Source organism: Trichoderma camerunense, assembly GCF_050948025.1.
Source record: "Trichoderma camerunense strain CBS 138272 chromosome Unknown V8C40scaffold_2, whole genome shotgun sequence".
Taxonomy (NCBI): domain Eukaryota; kingdom Fungi; phylum Ascomycota; class Sordariomycetes; order Hypocreales; family Hypocreaceae; genus Trichoderma; species Trichoderma camerunense.
Window position 1 is genome coordinate 110,627 of NW_028145368.1, and position 17,214 is coordinate 127,840.

The 17,214-nt window shown below is 52.3% G+C and overlaps 6 protein-coding genes across 6 annotated transcripts; 2 read left to right on the plus strand and 4 right to left on the minus strand.

The window, feature by feature from the left end:
- On the plus strand, positions 1 to 2,118 carry V8C40DRAFT_88601 (pyridoxal phosphate-dependent transferase). Its single transcript, XM_083223561.1, has 6 exons — positions 1 to 287; positions 347 to 349; positions 491 to 500; positions 615 to 665; positions 792 to 1,441; positions 1,515 to 2,118. Exons 1-6 carry the CDS (start codon positions 174 to 176, stop codon positions 1,962 to 1,964), a joined length of 1,278 nt encoding a protein of 425 aa, XP_083077441.1. The 5' UTR covers positions 1 to 173; the 3' UTR covers positions 1,965 to 2,118.
- A 22-nt stretch (positions 2,119 to 2,140) lies between these two features.
- V8C40DRAFT_231858 (uncharacterized protein) lies at positions 2,141 to 3,581 on the minus strand. Its single transcript, XM_083213015.1, has 2 exons — positions 3,265 to 3,581; positions 2,141 to 3,184 (listed from the first exon to the last, which is right to left on the minus strand). The coding sequence occupies exons 1-2, from the start codon at positions 3,406 to 3,408 to the stop codon at positions 2,273 to 2,275; spliced, it is 1,056 nt and encodes a 351-aa protein (XP_083077442.1). The 5' UTR covers positions 3,409 to 3,581; the 3' UTR covers positions 2,141 to 2,272.
- Positions 3,582 to 3,731: 150 nt separating this feature from the next.
- On the plus strand, positions 3,732 to 5,020 carry V8C40DRAFT_231859 (mitochondrial 54S ribosomal protein bL28m). The gene has a single exon (XM_083213016.1). The coding sequence runs from the start codon at positions 3,958 to 3,960 to the stop codon at positions 4,819 to 4,821; it is 864 nt and encodes a 287-aa protein (XP_083077443.1). The 5' UTR covers positions 3,732 to 3,957; the 3' UTR covers positions 4,822 to 5,020.
- A 246-nt stretch (positions 5,021 to 5,266) lies between these two features.
- On the minus strand, positions 5,267 to 7,997 carry V8C40DRAFT_231860 (tryptophan synthase TRP5). Its single transcript, XM_083213017.1, has 5 exons — positions 7,835 to 7,997; positions 7,638 to 7,725; positions 7,507 to 7,577; positions 7,217 to 7,449; positions 5,267 to 7,137 (listed from the first exon to the last, which is right to left on the minus strand). The coding sequence occupies exons 1-5, from the start codon at positions 7,880 to 7,882 to the stop codon at positions 5,415 to 5,417; spliced, it is 2,163 nt and encodes a 720-aa protein (XP_083077444.1). The 5' UTR covers positions 7,883 to 7,997; the 3' UTR covers positions 5,267 to 5,414.
- A 750-nt stretch (positions 7,998 to 8,747) lies between these two features.
- On the minus strand, positions 8,748 to 11,229 carry V8C40DRAFT_88665 (pheromone-regulated protein PRM1). Its single transcript, XM_083223563.1, has one exon. The coding sequence runs from the start codon at positions 11,027 to 11,029 to the stop codon at positions 8,837 to 8,839; it is 2,193 nt and encodes a 730-aa protein (XP_083077445.1). The 5' UTR covers positions 11,030 to 11,229; the 3' UTR covers positions 8,748 to 8,836.
- A 1,486-nt stretch (positions 11,230 to 12,715) lies between these two features.
- On the minus strand, positions 12,716 to 14,825 carry V8C40DRAFT_231865 (major facilitator superfamily domain-containing protein). The gene is made up of 3 exons (XM_083213018.1): positions 13,965 to 14,825; positions 13,202 to 13,886; positions 12,716 to 13,128 (listed from the first exon to the last, which is right to left on the minus strand). The coding sequence occupies exons 1-3, from the start codon at positions 14,550 to 14,552 to the stop codon at positions 12,887 to 12,889; spliced, it is 1,515 nt and encodes a 504-aa protein (XP_083077446.1). The 5' UTR covers positions 14,553 to 14,825; the 3' UTR covers positions 12,716 to 12,886.
- Positions 14,826 to 17,214: the final 2,389 nt, after the last annotated feature.

Consider the following 17,214-nt stretch of genomic DNA (forward strand, 5'->3'; position numbering starts at 1 on the left):
CGGTCTGACTACAACCAACCTCTTGGCCTCTCTGTGACTGAGCAGCTTGACGAGCCTCAGACTCTGCGGGATACCCAATTGCCTTCTATTTTATTCTGCTTCTCTCGCAGATCTTTTCGCTCTCTTTCTTCCCTCTCCACCCCGTCTCGGATTCCTCTCCCCCCGCGGAAATTATGCTGTCCACTCTTCGAGTTGCGAGCAGGCGAGTTGCTCTGCGCCCTGCGCGCCTGAGCCTCGCCAGCCGTGCTGCTCTGTCTACCTGGATCAACGTGCCCCAGGGCCCTCCTGTGAGTTGAAAACAAGACTGGTGCTGTCTGTGGTGACTCTGGCTGACAATTGGGCATAGGATGTAAGTTGATCATGAACGAGGCCAATCGAGCCTGACACCACCCGGAGACCGATATATACCCTCATCTACATATATATACAAATGTATAAGCTTCAGTTGGACCAGATAGACTAACAAGAGTCCCAATTCGCCTGTATATAGGCTATTCTTGGTATGACGACCCTTCACTGATGTCTGCTACCTGCCCGGGAGACTCAGCTACTGCTTAAGCTGTCTTGCAAACTATTCAAGTCGTTCAAGCCTGACTAACTCACCTTCTTTTTAGGCATTACCGAAGCTTTCAAGGCCGACAAGTTCGAGAAGAAGATCAACCTCGGTACGAATACCCCTTCACTCTTTCGAGCGGCATCCTAGGAAACCCGCATATCCAAATGCGCCCTCTGGATTGGGCACCGCTGATTTACGGCAACGCCGGCTAACCATATTCATTGCATGGTTTTAGGTGTTGGCGCATACCGTGATGATGCTGGCAAGCCCTACGTCCTCCCCTCCGTCCGTGAGGCCGAGAAGAAGATCATCGACGAGAAGCTGAACAAGGAGTACGCCGGCATCACCGGTGTCCCTGAATTCCCTCCCCTGGCTGCCAAGCTTGCCTACGGCCCCAACCAGGATGTCCTCGACCGAGTTGCCATCTCTCAGACTATCTCCGGCACTGGTGCCCTGCGCCTTGGTGCTGCTTTCCTCCAGCGCTGGTACTCTGGCGACAAGAAGATCTTCATCCCCAACCCTTCATGGGCCAACCACAAGGCCGTCTTCAGCGATGCCGGCCTCAAGGTCGAGACCTACCGCTACTACAACAAGGAGACCATTGGCCTTGACTTTGAGGGCCTGGTTGCCGATCTCAAGGCTGCTCCCCTGGGCAGTGTCTTCCTGTTCCACGCCTGCGCTCACAACCCTACCGGTGTCGACCCCACCCCTGAGCAGTGGAAGGAGATCTCCAAGGTCGTCAAGGAGCAGAACCACTTTGCCTTCTTCGACATGGCCTACCAGGGCTTTGCTAGCGGTGACACTGACCGTGACGCCTTTGCTGTTCGCTACTTTGTTGAGCAGGGCCACGACATTGCTCTCTGCCAGTCATTCGCCAAGAACATGGTAAGCACCGTCTTATACAATACTCTTTATGAATCTCCATCGTCTGTATTATGGGTATGCTAATTCATCTTAGGGTCTCTACGGAGAGCGTGTTGGTGCCTTCTCCCTGACTACCGCCGACGCTGCCGAGAAGAAGAAGGTTGATTCTCAGCTCAAGATCCTCATCCGACCCCTGTACTCCAACCCTCCCATCCACGGAGCCCGCATCGCCTCCGAGGTCCTGAGCAACCCCAAGCTGTACAAGCAGTGGCTCGGTGAGGTCAAGGAGATGGCTGACCGAATCATCACCATGCGCGCCCTGCTCAAGGAGAACCTTGAGAAGCTCGGCTCCAAGCACGACTGGTCCCACATCACCAGCCAGATCGGCATGTTCGCCTACACTGGCCTCAACGCTGAGGAGATGGAGAAGCTGGCCAAGGAGTACTCCGTCTACGCCACCAAGGACGGCCGTATCTCCGTTGCTGGTATCACTACTGCCAACGTTGGCCGCCTGGCCGAGGCCATCTTCAAGGTCAAGGGTTAAGCGTTTAAAGGAGGGGGAAAATTACATTAGAAAGGTTGGAATAAAAGGGAGAGCCATCGAATTGTTTTAGGACAGCTAGAGGGGCTTATTCAATCTGGAAAAGCAAAATTGGCTTTGCTTTAGCTGCCAATTCACTGTGTTGTAATAGTTGATGTAACAATATGACGAAGGAATGTCTCTGATGATCACATTCTACCTCTTGCCTCTATATGCCTTTTCTTCGAGGTCTTTATTCTAAAAAAACAAAAACAGAAAAGATTACGCACGCTATGTAAGTGTAACAAATTGCTCATCGTAAATCATGAAAGTCATAATCGGTCCATGTCTCTCTTGGCCTCTTCCACACGCTTCCCAACATCTCTATACAATGTGGGCACATCTCTAGACGACCTACCATCATCTTCATCTTGTGACGATTCACTGTGAGAATACTCCTCGTGAGATTCCAGCTCGGCTTGCAGCTTCCGGGCCCTGTCCGTGATGCGTCCGTTTGCGTCCTTCAGATGAGTAACGTAATGCTGCAGCGCCAATATACTCTCGGGCGTATAAACTTCCTTTCGAAGCTTCCACATCGTCTGCTCAGCCTGCTTCTCCGCGCGCTGCGCGTCTAGTGAGATGTCTGATGCGCGAAGCTCCAAGCTACGAGCAATGACGCCGTGCTTTGCCTCGAGAGATCGTATGAGACAAGTTAGGCATTCTGCGAAGGTTTGAAGGAGGCTGGTGAGTGATGTGACGGTGCGTATGCGAGCTGCTTTCAGTGCCTCTTCGGCAGCAGATAGGCTAGTATTGAGAGCGGCGAAATCCTTTGGGAGAGAAGCGATGTGACGGTGAAGATAAGTAGGATTCGTAGCAGGATGGGCGAAACGAGCCAGACCCAAGGCAGAAGCGTGAAGATTACACGATATCAAGTCGGCGAGATCAGGCAGCAGGGTTTCAAAGTCGGAGAGCGGCGGGCTGGAGAGCAGCAAGGTGAGCGAATCGTGCGGCAGCGTGTCGACGGCATCGAGGAACGAGGGGAGGACGAGGAGCAGGTCGAGCAGGGCCTCGGGGGTGGATTCGGCCGAGGATTGGGACTGTCGCTGCTGGAGACGCTCGCTGGCTCGAGAGAGCCTTGTGGATGTTGATGATGATGAGGGTTTGGGTTCGGGGGGCGTGGCGGTTGCGATGGCGCGTTCTAGGAGATAATGCTTTGCGGCTTTCTGGCGGTGTTTGTCCAAGTTCTAGAAAGGGGAATTGTTAATACCGGATAGATGAAGATGAATCTAGAACAATTAATAGAAAGAAAGAGAAGATGATGTACCTTTTGCACTGTGGCCCTGTCTTTGGCCTCGTCGTCCTCTTTGGTCGAGCCATCAGGGTTCAAGATGGCCGTGGTGATGATGCGATAGAGCTTTGCAAACTCTGGGTTGCTCTGCAGGATCTTTTGCTCAACTGGAGGGAACATGCCTCTGCACCAATTGAGCAACCAATCTGACTCGAATATCTTGAACTATCTGAATATTTATAAATAAGGAAAAGGAATGAAAAGGAATGAGTTTAGAGTAGCTATTCGCAGCCCATGCAGTATAGCTTCATCCCCCCGCGAAAGCAGTAGCAGCCCAACCTGGAACTCAATTCAACGTGGGGTTAGCCAAAAGGGACAGCTCAGGTACCTAGGTACTTTAGCGCGTGAAAGAGCACCGCGGGGTCTCGTGACCTTGTACTCTCGTACCCAGAGAGAAAGCATTCCCGCATCGGAGCGGATCATTTAGATGTTGCGCGCCATTGGTCACAACTGTGCGACTCCAAACAGGTCATACCAAAATTCTCCAGAAAGTTGGATGGAGGGGTCTCAAGGTGGTTGAATTTCATATATAACCGCCCCCAATTGAGCTCACCGTTGCTGCTACAAACCCTTCCAATGGTCTTGTTATAAGATCGCTCAGCAACTTCTCATTTTAAACATCTTTCCGGCAACCGAGCAAAAGGGCAGTTCGGTTCACAGCAGCAAATCATGTCGTCGGCTATGCCCTCATTCAAGGCCCTTGCGGCTTCGGCCTCGAGATCAACCTCGAGAATCACCTCAACACACGCCTCCCTCCGCCCTCTCTCCCAGATTCAAACTCAGCCGTCATCATCTTCAACATCCTCAACCGCCCGAGCCTTCTCAACCACAATCTCCCGGCCCACAAAGACGGTAAAACCGCACCGCCTGCCCAGCGACCTCATCCCGCCATACCCCTACGGCGAGCGCCGCGTCTACAAGCAGTCCAACAACGGCCTCTACGGCAGCGCCCGCATCCGCTTCGGCAACAACGTCGCCGAGAAGCACAACAACAAGTCCCGCCGCTTCTGGCGCCCCAACGTCCACGTAAAGACCTTCCTCATGCCCTCCCTCGGCGCCCGCATCAAGACCCGCCTCACCCTGCGCGTCCTCAAGACCGTCCGCCGCGAGGGCGGCATCGAAAACTACCTGCTCAAGAGCAAGCCCGCCCGCGTCAAGGAGCTCGGCCCGGGAGGCTGGAACCTGCGTTGGCTGCTCATGCAGAGCCGCGCCGTCCAGCAGCGCTTCAACGACGAGCGGGTTGCGCTGGGATTGGAACCCAGAGAGCTCGAGGACAGGGACGACGTCATTCAGTATGCGCTAGATTACGCCACGCCGGGTCCCTTGAGCTTGCGCAGCCAGGCAACGTTGGCGGAGATGAGGGCTGCCTTGGACCAGACTTTTGTCTTGGGCGACGAGGACTTGGCCAATCTCGAGGGTATCGAGGAGTTGTCTGACGAGGAGGAGGAGCTGCTGCTACGGGAGCTGGATAGGGTCGAGGAGGCGGCAAGATTAAAAGGTGGAAGAGCGGAAAAGCAAAGCATTGAGGTGTAAAAGACTCTCAAATCCCTTTTAAAGAAATTTTGTATATCATTGTATGTATGTAGGAACTCATTATGTAGAATAAACCCCGCCGTCTCGGAGCAAAGCAAACCAAACGAAAAGAAAAGACAAATACTCGCCAGCATCCCGTGTCTCGGATTTTTTGAAGCCGCATAGTAGATAGTAAGTGATGTTGCCAGAAATGAGAGGAATATATATACCTACTAATAGCAGCGGGCAATGGAATAGCGTAGCCATAGTAGCAGATACTAATGGGATATATTGATAGTTGTTACAATTATCCTAGTACCTACCTAGTGACAGTAATAAAATTCAAAAATTGGTTATTTACTGGGACCTGCTAAATACTTGGGTAAATAAGTAAATAGAAGAATTCCCTTTACAACCTGTTCAGACATTTGAGCCTCACGCAGTCACTGGGGTGGTAGATAACCAATTTGGGATGCTGGCTTGTATTTGCCAAAGAAAAATACCTAAGATTTGAAACGCCTGATATCCTGAGCGCACAACTACAAAACTTTTTACGCCGCCACCAATCTCATGCTAAATAAACCTCTTTTGAAAAACCTCCCTACCCAAGCCCTTTAAAAGCGAAGATCCCAGCCAATCTTGGGGCCAAGTCTGGGCAATTCCTCAGCCACGCTCTGCACGTCCTTGTCTCCTCTGCCGGAAAGGCAGATGACCAGGTCTTCATCCTTCTTCATCGTCTTGGCCAGCTCAATGGCACCGTAGATTCCGTGAGCCGACTCCAGCGCAGGGATGATACCCTCCAGCTGGCTGAGAAGCCTAAAGCCAGTGAGAGCCTCAGCGTCAGTTGCGGCAATGAACTTGGCTCGCTCAGCATCCTTCCAGGAGCTCAGCTCGGGGCCGACACCGGGGTAGTCGAGACCAGCAGACACAGAGTGAGTCTCAATGATCTGGCCGTTCTTGTCTTGGAGAACGTAGGTGCGGACTCCGTGAAGAACACCCTTTGATCCACCGGTAAGGGTAGCGCTATGTCTGGCCGTGTCGACACCATCACCACCGGCCTCAACACCCAGAAGCTTGACCGTAGGGTCGTTGGCAAAGGGGTAGAACATGCCAACGGCGTTGCTGCCTCCACCAACGCAGGCAACAACAGCATCGGGGAGCTTGCCTCGCATCTCCATCATCTGCTTCTTGGTCTCGTCACCAATCACAGACTGGAATGTCCTCACAATGGTAGGGTAGGGGTGAGGTCCAATGGCGGATCCGATGATGTAGTGAGTGGTCTCGAGGTCAACCACCCAGGCACGAAGAGCCTCGTTGACGGCATCTCGGAGAGTCTTGCTTCCAGCTTCGACGGCAACAACCTTGGCGCCAAGCAGTCTCATTCTGAAGACGTTAAGAGCCTGTCGACGGACATCCTCTGCTCCCATGTAAACTGTGCACTCCATGCCGAATTTGGCACACACAGTAGCAGTGGCAACACCGTGCTGGCCGGCTCCAGTCTCAGCAATGATCTTGGTCTTTCCCAGACGTCTAGCCAGGAGCAGCTGTCCGAGGGCGTTGTTGATCTTGTGGCTACCGGTGTGGTTAAGATCCTCTCGCTTGAGCCAGATGTTGGCACCGCCGCAGTGCTCGGTGAGACGGTCTGCCAGGTGGAGGCGAGAAGGTCGTCCCATGTAGTCGTAATATGATCGGTACTCCTCCCAGAACGAGGGATCATCCTTGATCTTGTTGAAACCTTCCTCAAGCTCAGACAAGCAGTCCATCAAACTCTCGGGGACATACTGGCCACCAAACTCTCCAAATCGCTCGGGGATTTTGCCGTGGAGAGCTGCCAGCTGAGCCACCAAAGCGCTGTCTTGCTCTGCCGTGATGCGGTCATCATCAGTGACAACTGCGTTGACAGAGACGGAATCTGAGCTGGCGCCCTGGTTGCCAGGGGCGTCTTGAACCAGAGTAACTTCATCCTTGAGGACAGCAGGTCGAGAATCGCGGCCACAAAGATAGGCACAGTATTTCTCGACATCGGCGTCGTGCTGGCCAGAAGCGGCCTTCTGAATGGTAGTGATAATCTGACTGCCGACAACGACACCGTCGGCGATGGCGGCGACGCTCTGGAAGTGTTCGTGGGTGCTGACACCAAAGCCGACGGCTGCCGGCTTGTTGCCGCTGTACTTCTTAACTCGGCTGAGGAGATCGGGGAGTGCGGTGTTGAGAGATCCGGTAGCGCCGGTGACACCCTGTCTTGAGACAACGTAGATGAAAGAATCTGCGAGCTGGCAAAGAATCTTCATACGGGTATCTGAGGTTGCGGGAGCAATCAAGGGGACATATGAGAGGCTATTATTGAAGTAATTGATTAGCAATTGTTCCAATGAGACGAAGAAACAGAAGTCATCATGAGGATTAGCAAACTCACTGGCCCTTGGTGCAGAGCTTGCGGAAGGAAACGGCCTCCTCCGGGGGCAAGTCGACGACAATGAAGCCATTGACGCCAGAAGATTGGCAGTCCTGCAGCAGACGCTCCTCTCCGTAGCTGAGGAGGGGGTTGTAGTAGCCCATGAGCATGACGGGAGCCTTGAGACCGCGAGATCTGGCCTCCTTGACCATGCCCAGGGTGGACTCGATGCTCACGCCATTTTGCAGAGCAATCTGCATCGCATAAAGTTAGAAAAGCGCCGCAACATATCTCTCTCGATTTCTTCGTACCGTGTTTGCCGTCTGAATGGTCGGTCCGTCAGCAATGGGATCCGTGAAGGGAGCGCCGAGTTCGAGGACATCTGCGGCGAGTTAGCACCAGCTCTTGACTCCCCATCCATCTGCTTTGCGCCCAGACTCACCAGCTCCTCCCCTCTCCATGGCCAGCAAGATGCCGGGCGTGTCTTCCGGTCGAGGGTATCCCGCAGTCACATACGTGACCAGCGCCGGCTACAAGTATCGAAAATCCAATGTCAGCAAATGCCATCATCTCATCACCCCACGATGATACCCCGCGGTAAATCAGTCATAGCTGGGATGGGCAAAAAAAAGTACGAACCCGGCCCTGCGCCTTGCAGCGTTGAAAGGTCTGCTTGATGGCTTCCATATTGTCTCGTATCGTCTCTGTGTCGCTTCAAGTATCCAATTCACTCAAGTCGATATCGAATCGAAATCTGCAGTGGCAAAGGGAATCGACGGCGTTTTTAAGGAAGAAACAATTCTGATGCCCGCTGCCCGATTTCCGGAAGAATGCGGTCCGCCCCTCCATTTGCCTCTGCGGCAGGCACTAAGAAACTAGCACCTGCATGAGCCCCGCCTCCCGCAGCTGCAGCTGCAGCCCAGCCCGGACTTGCCCAATGAGGCAATGCCCTGCAACAGATGCGAGGATGCCCTTCCGATGGGCCTCACATGCCATGCAATGCAATGTACTACTAAAGTCCGGAGTCCGGAGTACATGCCGGTATATGCACATAATACTTGCTCCTAGATAACACGGAGTCCGAATCAGGGAGCTGGTATTGTATTGTATCTGCTACTTTTATTACTACCTGGTGACATTTGTTAGTTGACATGGACAATAGACTGAAATGGTTCCGATCTGACAAGAGTCGCCACCAAAGAAAGCCTCTTTTTGACATCTGTAATGTCACTGGTAAGCTTAGTCGTAGTCGTGCATTTCCAGTCAAGTATGACTCAAAGAACTCAATCAGACATCTACTCAATCACATTCATAAGCTTATTCGATCCAAATTCAATGCGGAGATCCTTATTTAGGTTTTGCAACTTTGCCAATCTCTCTAATGATGAAAATACACGAAGCCAAAAACCATCCATCCAAAGATGCGTGAGATATTCCCTGACGCCGACCTTCTATGGTCCTTAAAACGCTTAACCATTTTACCAGCAATATTTTTCTCTTTTTTTTTTTTTCGTATGCTTCTTTTCACCCTGCTGAGCCAGCTCTAGCCCGAGCTATTACTTATAATTCCAAGAAATTAAACATGACATCTCTCCCCTTTCCCAACCACACAACCCCTAATTCGCCCGAACCAACCATTCATTAAAAGGCATTCTTTTCATTGTAGCCATCATATGGGTTGTTGCTTCTCATGCTCGGCTTCGTTGGGCTCGCACCGTAGACAAATTTTTCGTTATTTGCATCCCTCGCTGAACTGCTGCCCCCAACCGCACCCGAGGCCGAGGAAGAAGCCGTTGGCTCCCACGGAGGTGGCGGGTCTCGAGACCAAGACGACCGCGCAGAAGGCGCATTAGACATAGGACGTGCGTTCTCCTCCTGCGTTGGGTAGCGAATGCCTCCCTCCGCACGGCTGCGCTCGTCCGTGTGCAAGCCCACAAGGGTCTGAATCACACCAATCAAGACAACAATCACATACACAAGGAAGATGCCCAGCGATATGAGTGCTTCCTGTACTAGGCTGCTATGCAGCCAGTTGGTGACGTGGTCGACGGCTCCGCTAACCTCATCGGCCGAGGCGGATGAAGGCGACGAGAGGAAGCTGTGCAAGCCCGAATCGCCGGCCAGAGAGCTGTTGGCTCCCGCGCTGAAAGTGTCGTTGGGGAAGAGAGGCAGGTCGACGTGAGCGTGGTCGTGGACCCACGTCAGCCCCTTTTGCACACTCTCAATCTTGAGCCCAATGACACAGTGAAGAACTGACTTGATGGGCCCCAGAAGAATAGTGCCGTTGAGCGCAGCGTCCAATCCTTCCTGCATCTTGTCTACAAACACGTTGATTGTATCGTTGACCGCCTGCGTTGCGTTGCTGACGTAGCCCAAAAGATCATTGTTGATCTCGTCGTTGAGATCTGTGATGACACCGTTGGCACTCGCGGCCCAGTTATCAGAAACGTTCCGCAGGCTATCGACGACGTTTTCCGCAAATGCACCGACTTCTTGAGTCAGTGCAGGCGTCTTCTGCTGTACAGACTTGAGGAGAATGTATTGGCATAGGCATGCAAAGAAACCAGAAAGGGCAAGCGACAGGACGAACAAGGCAGCCGGCGAGGTGGCATATGCAATGCACCAGCGGACCAGAATCTGCTTCTTGGCGCTCATATTCTTGGTGAACCGAATGCCGTATGACGCAGTGTAGGGCCGAGAAGCAATGTAGATGACGTCCATCGGGTCCTGCTGACCCTGGTTGACGAGTTTGGCGTGCTGCTTCTGCTGTCGCCAGCGACGAATCTCCAGCCACGCCATGGGAATCATGGCGCCCACCGCCACCAAGGAGAGAATAACAATGAATGTCACGCGAGCCTTGGACACCATCTCCTGCAAGTTGGTGAAGAACTTGTTCAGCGAGTCGTTATCAGAGCAGAACGTCAGTTCTTGCAACTCGGCACGAGGGAAGGCGCTTTTGTTGAACTCGTAATTGCCATAAGCCTCGTCCAAAGCTTCGCGTAGCTTCTCAAAGGGATACGAGATGGCAGTCTCGGTCAAGTTTTGAACCTCCTCAAACGTAGGGAGTTTGTCGTTCAGCTCCTGAACGCCGCTGACGAATCCTGTCGAATTCAGCTGGAAGTCCTTGAGCTCGTCGATGGGTTTCGTAAAGTTGACTTTGGGAATCGCCGAAATCAAGCTGCCAAAGACTGAATCTTCGATGCTGGATGTCATGTTTGTGATGGCCTTTTGCAAGGAATTCGCAATCTTTGAAATATCGGTGACAGTGCCGTTGATTAGGTGGTTGAATGCTTCTGTCGCATCTGCGGTGACGTTGGCAACAACATCAAGACTGCCGTGTATCATGGCCGTGACAAGACAGGTGTATGTGGCCGTCAAGAAGTTGATGTAGAAGATGATTATGTTCTCGACGCCGCTAATCACCATATCGAGCAGCTCCACCATGCCGTGGACGCTCTTTTCGACACCCAAGGCAACAAGCTCGTTGACTCCTTGAGAGAGATAATGGGGCATGGAAGCCATGGCGCTGCCTATGCCTTCGACTTTGTCACAGGCAGCAAGGGCCTGCACCTCTGCATCCGCAAGATTCTCTCGTAGCTGGGCTATTAGAATGACGGTGCGAACCAGGACAAGGATTAAGAGGACAGTCCACCGATTGATCCATATCTGTGAAAGACGGGACCGAAGACTGAGATAGGGCGTGATGTATGGAGCCGTATCTGCGCGCGGCTCTATGGATCCTTGGGGTCTTGACGGATCGAAGGAATCGACTCGAAGAGTCTCTGGAACATGAGGGAATGGCGGCGGATTTTCGCCAATTCGAGTAGAAGACATCGTGGGCCGATGGATGCTGAAGAGCAGAAATCGTGATATATCGAAAGAGACGACAGATGGTATTCAAAGTTGGTAATGAAAGTTGTGATGCTCGTTACGGCCGGCCGCTAAATATAAAAAACCGAAGGAAAGTAGTAGTAGAAGAAACAAGTATACCGACGAGAGTAGAGAAAGATGTAAAAAAGAGCGCCCAAGGAAAAGGAAAAAAGATTGTACCAAAGGAAAAAATAGACAAAAGAGACTGAACAGAAGGAAAATATTATAGCTATTCACTCATCATGATTCAATGACGCGAAAACCGTGAGGACAAAGCCTTTAAGAACAATAAGGCGCAGCACCGCACGACAATAAGAAATTCACTGCAAAAGAGGGGCAGAAGTGAACGGCAACTGACACACCGATGTTCGGCAAACAAGGATCAAAGCCGAGCGCATATTTTTACACACAGACAGTACTTTGCAAACATGGCTTTTTTTTTTCATCGGTGAGATTTCAGAATAGCTGTCCGGAGGCCGTCGATTCGACAAGAGATGCTGCATCTGCCATGCTGTGTGTGGATCTGTCTAAGCGCCTGTCAAGTCTGTGTCAGCCAGTCACAGCTCGCGATGCCACCGCAACAGGCACAACCTTAGACTTTGCGAGACCAATTTAGATCTAGCCCAGGACCGTCATTCATGATCCGTAGCAAGGGTTTGTGCTTCTGTTTGTTTTGGTGCGCAGCTCATCAAGGCCAGCCAGGCATTTGGTTTGGTCAGGCAGCAAACACCGAGAAGCGGCGGACGAGAAGAAGCGCCCACCACCTAAAAGCTAGACGAAACACCGCCTCTATGGCGACAGCAATGACGTAGAGAGAAAACAAATTGACTGGACACGCGCGAAGCTTGGCAAATCGAACAACGTTTCCCGCTCACCAAAAAGCTCCGAACATGGCCTCACGAGATGGGCGCCCAAGTTGCCTCCCCAGGCAGCGGCACGTCACGAGGAACACTTCGTATTCAGACGCAGCATCACGAACAAATTTCCCTCTCTTTCCATCACGCGGTTATTCGCAGTCACTCCACAAAACGGAGTTTGCAACACGTAAAACCCAGAAACGAGGATATCTTGATCATCAGGTTACCCACGGAAGCACAAGAAACTTGGACTTGGACTTGTAACAGCGGTTGAGAGCTCTGGTCCAATGAATAGCCGCGCAACAGCGTAAGCAGAGCTTATGTAATGATCTCAGGCGCCATCTGATGAACGGGATGGAAATTGTAGGACGGGCTCTTGGTAGCACTGACTTGGTTTCAAGTCCAGTGTTTCGGGTCATTTGAGCAAGTTTTGCTATTGAAATGTTCATAATACTCACCACTTCTCAAGTCTAGAAGAGGAGAGCTCGAGAGGCAGCGGGCCCTGCTATAACCGCCCAACAAGCGCCGGCGAAGCGCCCAGTGTATCGACCTCACTTACACATACGAGTACATGTAATCAAATGACCAAGTGTGCTCTCGCGCGAATTCTTCTGCTTATTTATACATGAGACTCGCCACGCTGTTTCTCTGTTAGAGTATTTACTCACTGCTCCAATTCACAACAGCCCGCCACGGTGCATCACCGCCTCTACAACAGCGATTAGACACCATCACTTACTACGCAATCACATACAGGGCCTAGCAAACATTGCAAGTTCGGATGAGAAGATACTACACAGCAATAACGTGCTCTTCGTATTGAATCTAATAGGGGAATAGGAGGCTTGTATGAAGCCTTTGCATTAAATCATTTAAATCAGGAGCATATCGTTCGAAAACGCTTCACAATTCATTCACTCCTCCACCCGACCTCTTCGGGTCCATTAACCGCCCACTGTAATATTTAAACATCAACGTCCTTGTTGGCACCAACAACGACATCCTCAATAGTCTCGTCGGAGAACTTGAGATCCTCCTCGATGGAGACATGATCCTTGATCTTCAGGAAGACCACAGGGGCGGCCAGAAGGAGAGATCCGGCAAGGACACCCCAGGTGGCGGCGAACATGGTCATGTAAGGCGTGGCAAGACCGTCAAGACGCCAGAAGATGGCAGCACCAACGGACTGGAAGGACTTGTAGAAACCTATCATGACCCAGTTAGCAAAGACGTCCACTTAAAACATTGAAAAGCCTGCGTGAGGATTTAAAAAACTTACCAGCCATGTTGGCAGTCTTACGACCAGAGTTGGACAATGAACCCATCCACCAGTAGATGTTGGTCTGCCAGATAGCATCGTAGAAGCCGTAGAAGAAGTACAGGAACATGGGGCCAATGAAGAGCTTGCCGCCATCTTCCCAGTCAATCTTCTGGGATTCGTAGTCGGGCTGGGAAACGACGGAGCGAGGGGGCTGCATCTTCTGCCAGGCATATCCACCACCCCAGATGGCGAAAGTGAGGACGAAGAGGAAGACAAAGGAGGCCTTGGCACGGGTGCTACGGCTGACGCCAGTGTAATCCAGAGCAAAGCCGTTGATGACGGCACCGATGATCTGGGCGAGCCAGTACAACAGGTTGTTGAGTGATCGGGTGCGGATGTTGAAGGCGGCGGCGTTCATGTCGTTGTTCTGGTAGGTGTAGAAGATGTTGGAGGCGAAGAACATGGGGAAGAGGAGGAGAACATAGGGAGCGTTGTACAGAGTCTCCCAAAGACCCTTGAACTCAGAGGTCCACGAGGGGTTCTTCATCAGGACGATCTTGGTGCCATCCTCACGAATGACCTTGTCAGCGTCAAGCAGGAAGAAGCAGAGGACCAAGCCGAGGAACATGAGGACGATGAAAGCAGCATAGGTGCCATCGCCGACAGTTCCACTGTGGCTGTGGATGTTTTGAGCAAGAGGAATCTACAAACACAAAGTTAGTATCAAGGAGTTGCCAAATTTTCAAGTATAGGGGGGGGATAATGATGATAAAGGACGTACTAGAGAGCCAATGACGGCACCCAGGTTGAAAATGATCCAGAAGGTGGCAATGTAGCGACCCTTCTTGTCCTCAGGAGGGTAGGACATCATGACAGCACCCTGGGCGGTCCAGAGCAGACCAGCGCAAACACCGAGGAAAGCACCGGCGAAGATGACGAAGCCGATGTTCTTGTTGTGGTTGTAGCTGAGGAAAGAGGCGCTGTAGATGCAGTATCCGAGACCACCAAAGCCGAGAGTGAGACGGAGACCAAGACGGTTGGCAAAAGTACCAGAGAAGAAACCAACGACGGCGAAGGTGCTGTAGAGGGCGACACTGGAGTGGTCCTGGGCCGTGGGGTCGACCTGACCACCACCTCCCAGACCAGTCAAGGAGTTGTACATGCCGGGGCAGAGGAAACACACGAGAGCGACCAGCACGAGCTGGACTCTGGGCGAGGCATAGTAGATCTCCCTACCGAAGATCTTGTGGCCCTTGTAAATCCATCCGGCAGGCCGGTCATGAAACTCGTTCTGTGCAGCCGCATAGGAGTCGACGGGGGCGACATCCGAAGTTGCAGGCTCCGTAACGTGCTTCTCAGTATCAGCCATGGTGACGAACTGACTCTTCTTTCCGAATCGATATTCTGGAAAGGCTTTTTTTTCTTTTCTGAAAATTGTCGAAGGGGGCCTCGTACTGATGAAAGCTCAGTAGAGGTTGACGCTCAATGGGAAACGGAGCGTTCTGTCTGTGGGCGCGTGTTCCAGTCCGAAGCCGTGGAACCGAGGCGACAATTGGGAGCGGACAGTGAAGAAAGAAGGCTCAAGCAGATCCAGAATTGAATCCGGGGGGCCTGATGATATATGAAGGCCGCGCAGATCTGACGGGCAATGCTTAGAGGGTAGTATCGGCAGGGCTACCCCATGGATCCCGATTGCTCCAGGGGACGGTACAAACAAAGTCAAGGTTGCTTAGCTGCTAGTAGCCCTCGAGCAATCACTTGCAATTGCTTGGTGCCAAGTGGATGGACGGATGAACGGCGAGCGCTAGGTTGGTGCGGAGACAGGACAGGCTGGGGATCAAGGGACCACAGTCACACCACAATCGCCAGCATTCAAGTAGGTACTCGTAGTACTTGTTACGATACGATTCCTGCACGCGGATCAAGGTGTGAGTACCCCGTACTCCAGTACTCCAGTACTCCAGTACTCCAGTACTCCAGTACTCCAGTACTCCAGTACCTGTATGTACGAGATAGGAGTCCGTAGTAGCGGCGGCAGCAAAAAACTAACACGGTACCTACTTTTGCTTGGTCCGTTCGCACAAGTGCATACAACGTGGATCCCGGGGCGTTGGTAGCAGCCAAGACAAGTTACGTGACAATCAGGAATGTGGGAAGGGCGCTGACTAGTGCTCGTACAGGCCGGTAGTACAGGTATTACGGACGAGAGTCAAGTCGAGTCGACGAGATACATAGCAGCGAGGCAACGGGAAGCTTAGCCAGAGCCAGAAATAACAGAGACGACCGGAAAAAAAAAGAGGCTTTGCTAATAAGCTTTTTTCTCCGAAAACGGTGTGCGGCTAATCGCTAGCCAGATACGATACGAGCGAGACATGGCATTGACTGATTGGCATGTGGTCTTGTGTTTTTGACCGACAAACACGACATTCTGCTAAGAATAGACATTCTCTTTATCCCCGAGCTCGGAAGGATTTCATGACAAGTAACGAGGTTGCTGCTGATATGATATCGAGATACGGGCATCATCCACGTCCTCTGACAACACACGGATGGATGGATGGCATGATACGAAGCGACCAGCTAGGCAAGGCGAACAAGCGGCCTGCCTGCGTCCACTCCGTATCTCAGGCGGAAAAAAAGTCGTCCGTCACAAGACAAAAGAGGAATGTATAGATAAAAGGGAAAAAAAATAGAGGGGAAAAATAAGAGCAAAGAGGCCAGGGTCTGGCTGGCCACGCCACGCTATACTACTGTAATGTTTTTTTTTTTTTTTTTGATGAGCGAGGATCCGTGAGGTGGAGCGGCGCCACTCAGCAATGCCGCCACAACAGCACGCGACATGTATGAAATGCCAGTGAGTCGATTCTCATGAGAAGAGATTCGTATTGTGTATGAAGGAAGGAATACTGTAGGATCGAGAAAACGTGTGTGCCGTTACGGTCGTCCGAGGGGAGGAGGAGGGCTATCACAGAGGTACCAGTACTCAGCACAGACAGTATGCAGGCCAGACATGGGGTGGCAGATAGCAAGCAACCTTCTGGCGATCTCTGCAGATTGGACGCCTCTGTTGGATTCCAGCAGCGAGCGCCGTGGGCACCGTACGTTGGCCCAGAGTGCAATGCAACCCATGTCCGCGTCTGATATTGCTCTTCCTGCAGTGAGGTTGTGCTTCCGCCAAACGACACCCTTGCGACCAATGCGTGCTAGCAGCAGATGCAGACCTGCACTCTTGGGACAGGACCCGAGCAAGGGAACAAGGGAACGTTCTGAGACCCGTCCTCCCCACGGCGTGGCTTTCTCCTTTAGATTCGGAGGGTTTTAGGGTTTTTGGCTTCTGGCTGAGGGTGTGGTGCCATGGCTTCAACGGCTTCATTGGGTGGCGTCGCAGTTTCGGTTGGAACAGCCATCGACCGTTTCCGAATCTCCAATCCCCGGATTCCACACCCCATGTCCTGTTGAGTCATTGTACTCGTACAGTAGGGACTCGTATATACGGCGTACGAAAGTAACGAGGAAAGCATCATATCATTTTCCCTCGCTTCTCGCCGGCCCTTGGCCTTCTCTCGCCTCCCAGAGACTGGTTTCGACAGCGATAATCCCCTGGCCGCCTCGCAGGCTCACCACGCTACCTTCCTCCCCCGTATCGACGGTTACTCTTCGTATCTTGGCCATCAGATGCACAGACAGGCACATAAGCTGAAGGGGGGGCCACAACCCAGTCATCAGACAATGTTCCGGGGGAAATGATTTCAAAACAGAAGCCCTCTGTCAAACCCCCGGCCTCACCAGCCAAAAGGCTCTTGTCAGCTCGCGGATGAAGGCCCGAATGGCCCCAGCAGCTGGTTGGTCTCTGGCAGTCCTGGCCCAGATGCCCAGATCGAGGCGTCCGCCACCGCCCCCAAACGGGCATTAGCGGCTTGGGCTGACAGTCCGCGACCCTGTGGTTCGCTTTTCCAATGGGCTAATCAAGAGATGTGCCGTGGTCAAGCTCCAGCGAACTGCGCCTGAGGAGGGAAAAATGTCCGGAGCGG

Coding starts and splice junctions, on each gene's coding strand:
- V8C40DRAFT_231860 (XM_083213017.1), bottom strand. CDS start 7,882: ATGGAAGCCATCAAGCAGACCTTTCAACGCTGCAAGGCGCAGGGCCGG. Junction 7,450..7,506: donor CCATTCAGACGGCAAACACG/GTACGAAGAAAT, acceptor TATGCGATGCAG/ATTGCTCTGCAAAATGGCGT. Junction 7,138..7,216: donor AAGCTCTGCACCAAGGGCCA/GTGAGTTTGCTA, acceptor CTTCAATAATAG/CCTCTCATATGTCCCCTTGA.
- V8C40DRAFT_231865 (XM_083213018.1), bottom strand. CDS start 14,552: ATGGCTGATACTGAGAAGCACGTTACGGAGCCTGCAACTTCGGATGTC. Junction 13,887..13,964: donor GTGCCGTCATTGGCTCTCTA/GTACGTCCTTTA, acceptor TTGTGTTTGTAG/ATTCCTCTTGCTCAAAACAT. Junction 13,129..13,201: donor TAAGACTGCCAACATGGCTG/GTAAGTTTTTTA, acceptor GGGTCATGATAG/GTTTCTACAAGTCCTTCCAG.
- V8C40DRAFT_88601 (XM_083223561.1), top strand. CDS start 174: ATGCTGTCCACTCTTCGAGTTGCGAGCAGGCGAGTTGCTCTGCGCCCT. Junction 666..791: donor CGAGAAGAAGATCAACCTCG/GTACGAATACCC, acceptor GCATGGTTTTAG/GTGTTGGCGCATACCGTGAT. Junction 1,442..1,514: donor AGTCATTCGCCAAGAACATG/GTAAGCACCGTC, acceptor AATTCATCTTAG/GGTCTCTACGGAGAGCGTGT.
- V8C40DRAFT_88665 (XM_083223563.1), bottom strand. CDS start 11,029: ATGTCTTCTACTCGAATTGGCGAAAATCCGCCGCCATTCCCTCATGTT.
- V8C40DRAFT_231858 (XM_083213015.1), bottom strand. CDS start 3,408: ATGTTCCCTCCAGTTGAGCAAAAGATCCTGCAGAGCAACCCAGAGTTT. Junction 3,185..3,264: donor ACAGGGCCACAGTGCAAAAG/GTACATCATCTT, acceptor TCCCCTTTCTAG/AACTTGGACAAACACCGCCA.
- V8C40DRAFT_231859 (XM_083213016.1), top strand. CDS start 3,958: ATGTCGTCGGCTATGCCCTCATTCAAGGCCCTTGCGGCTTCGGCCTCG.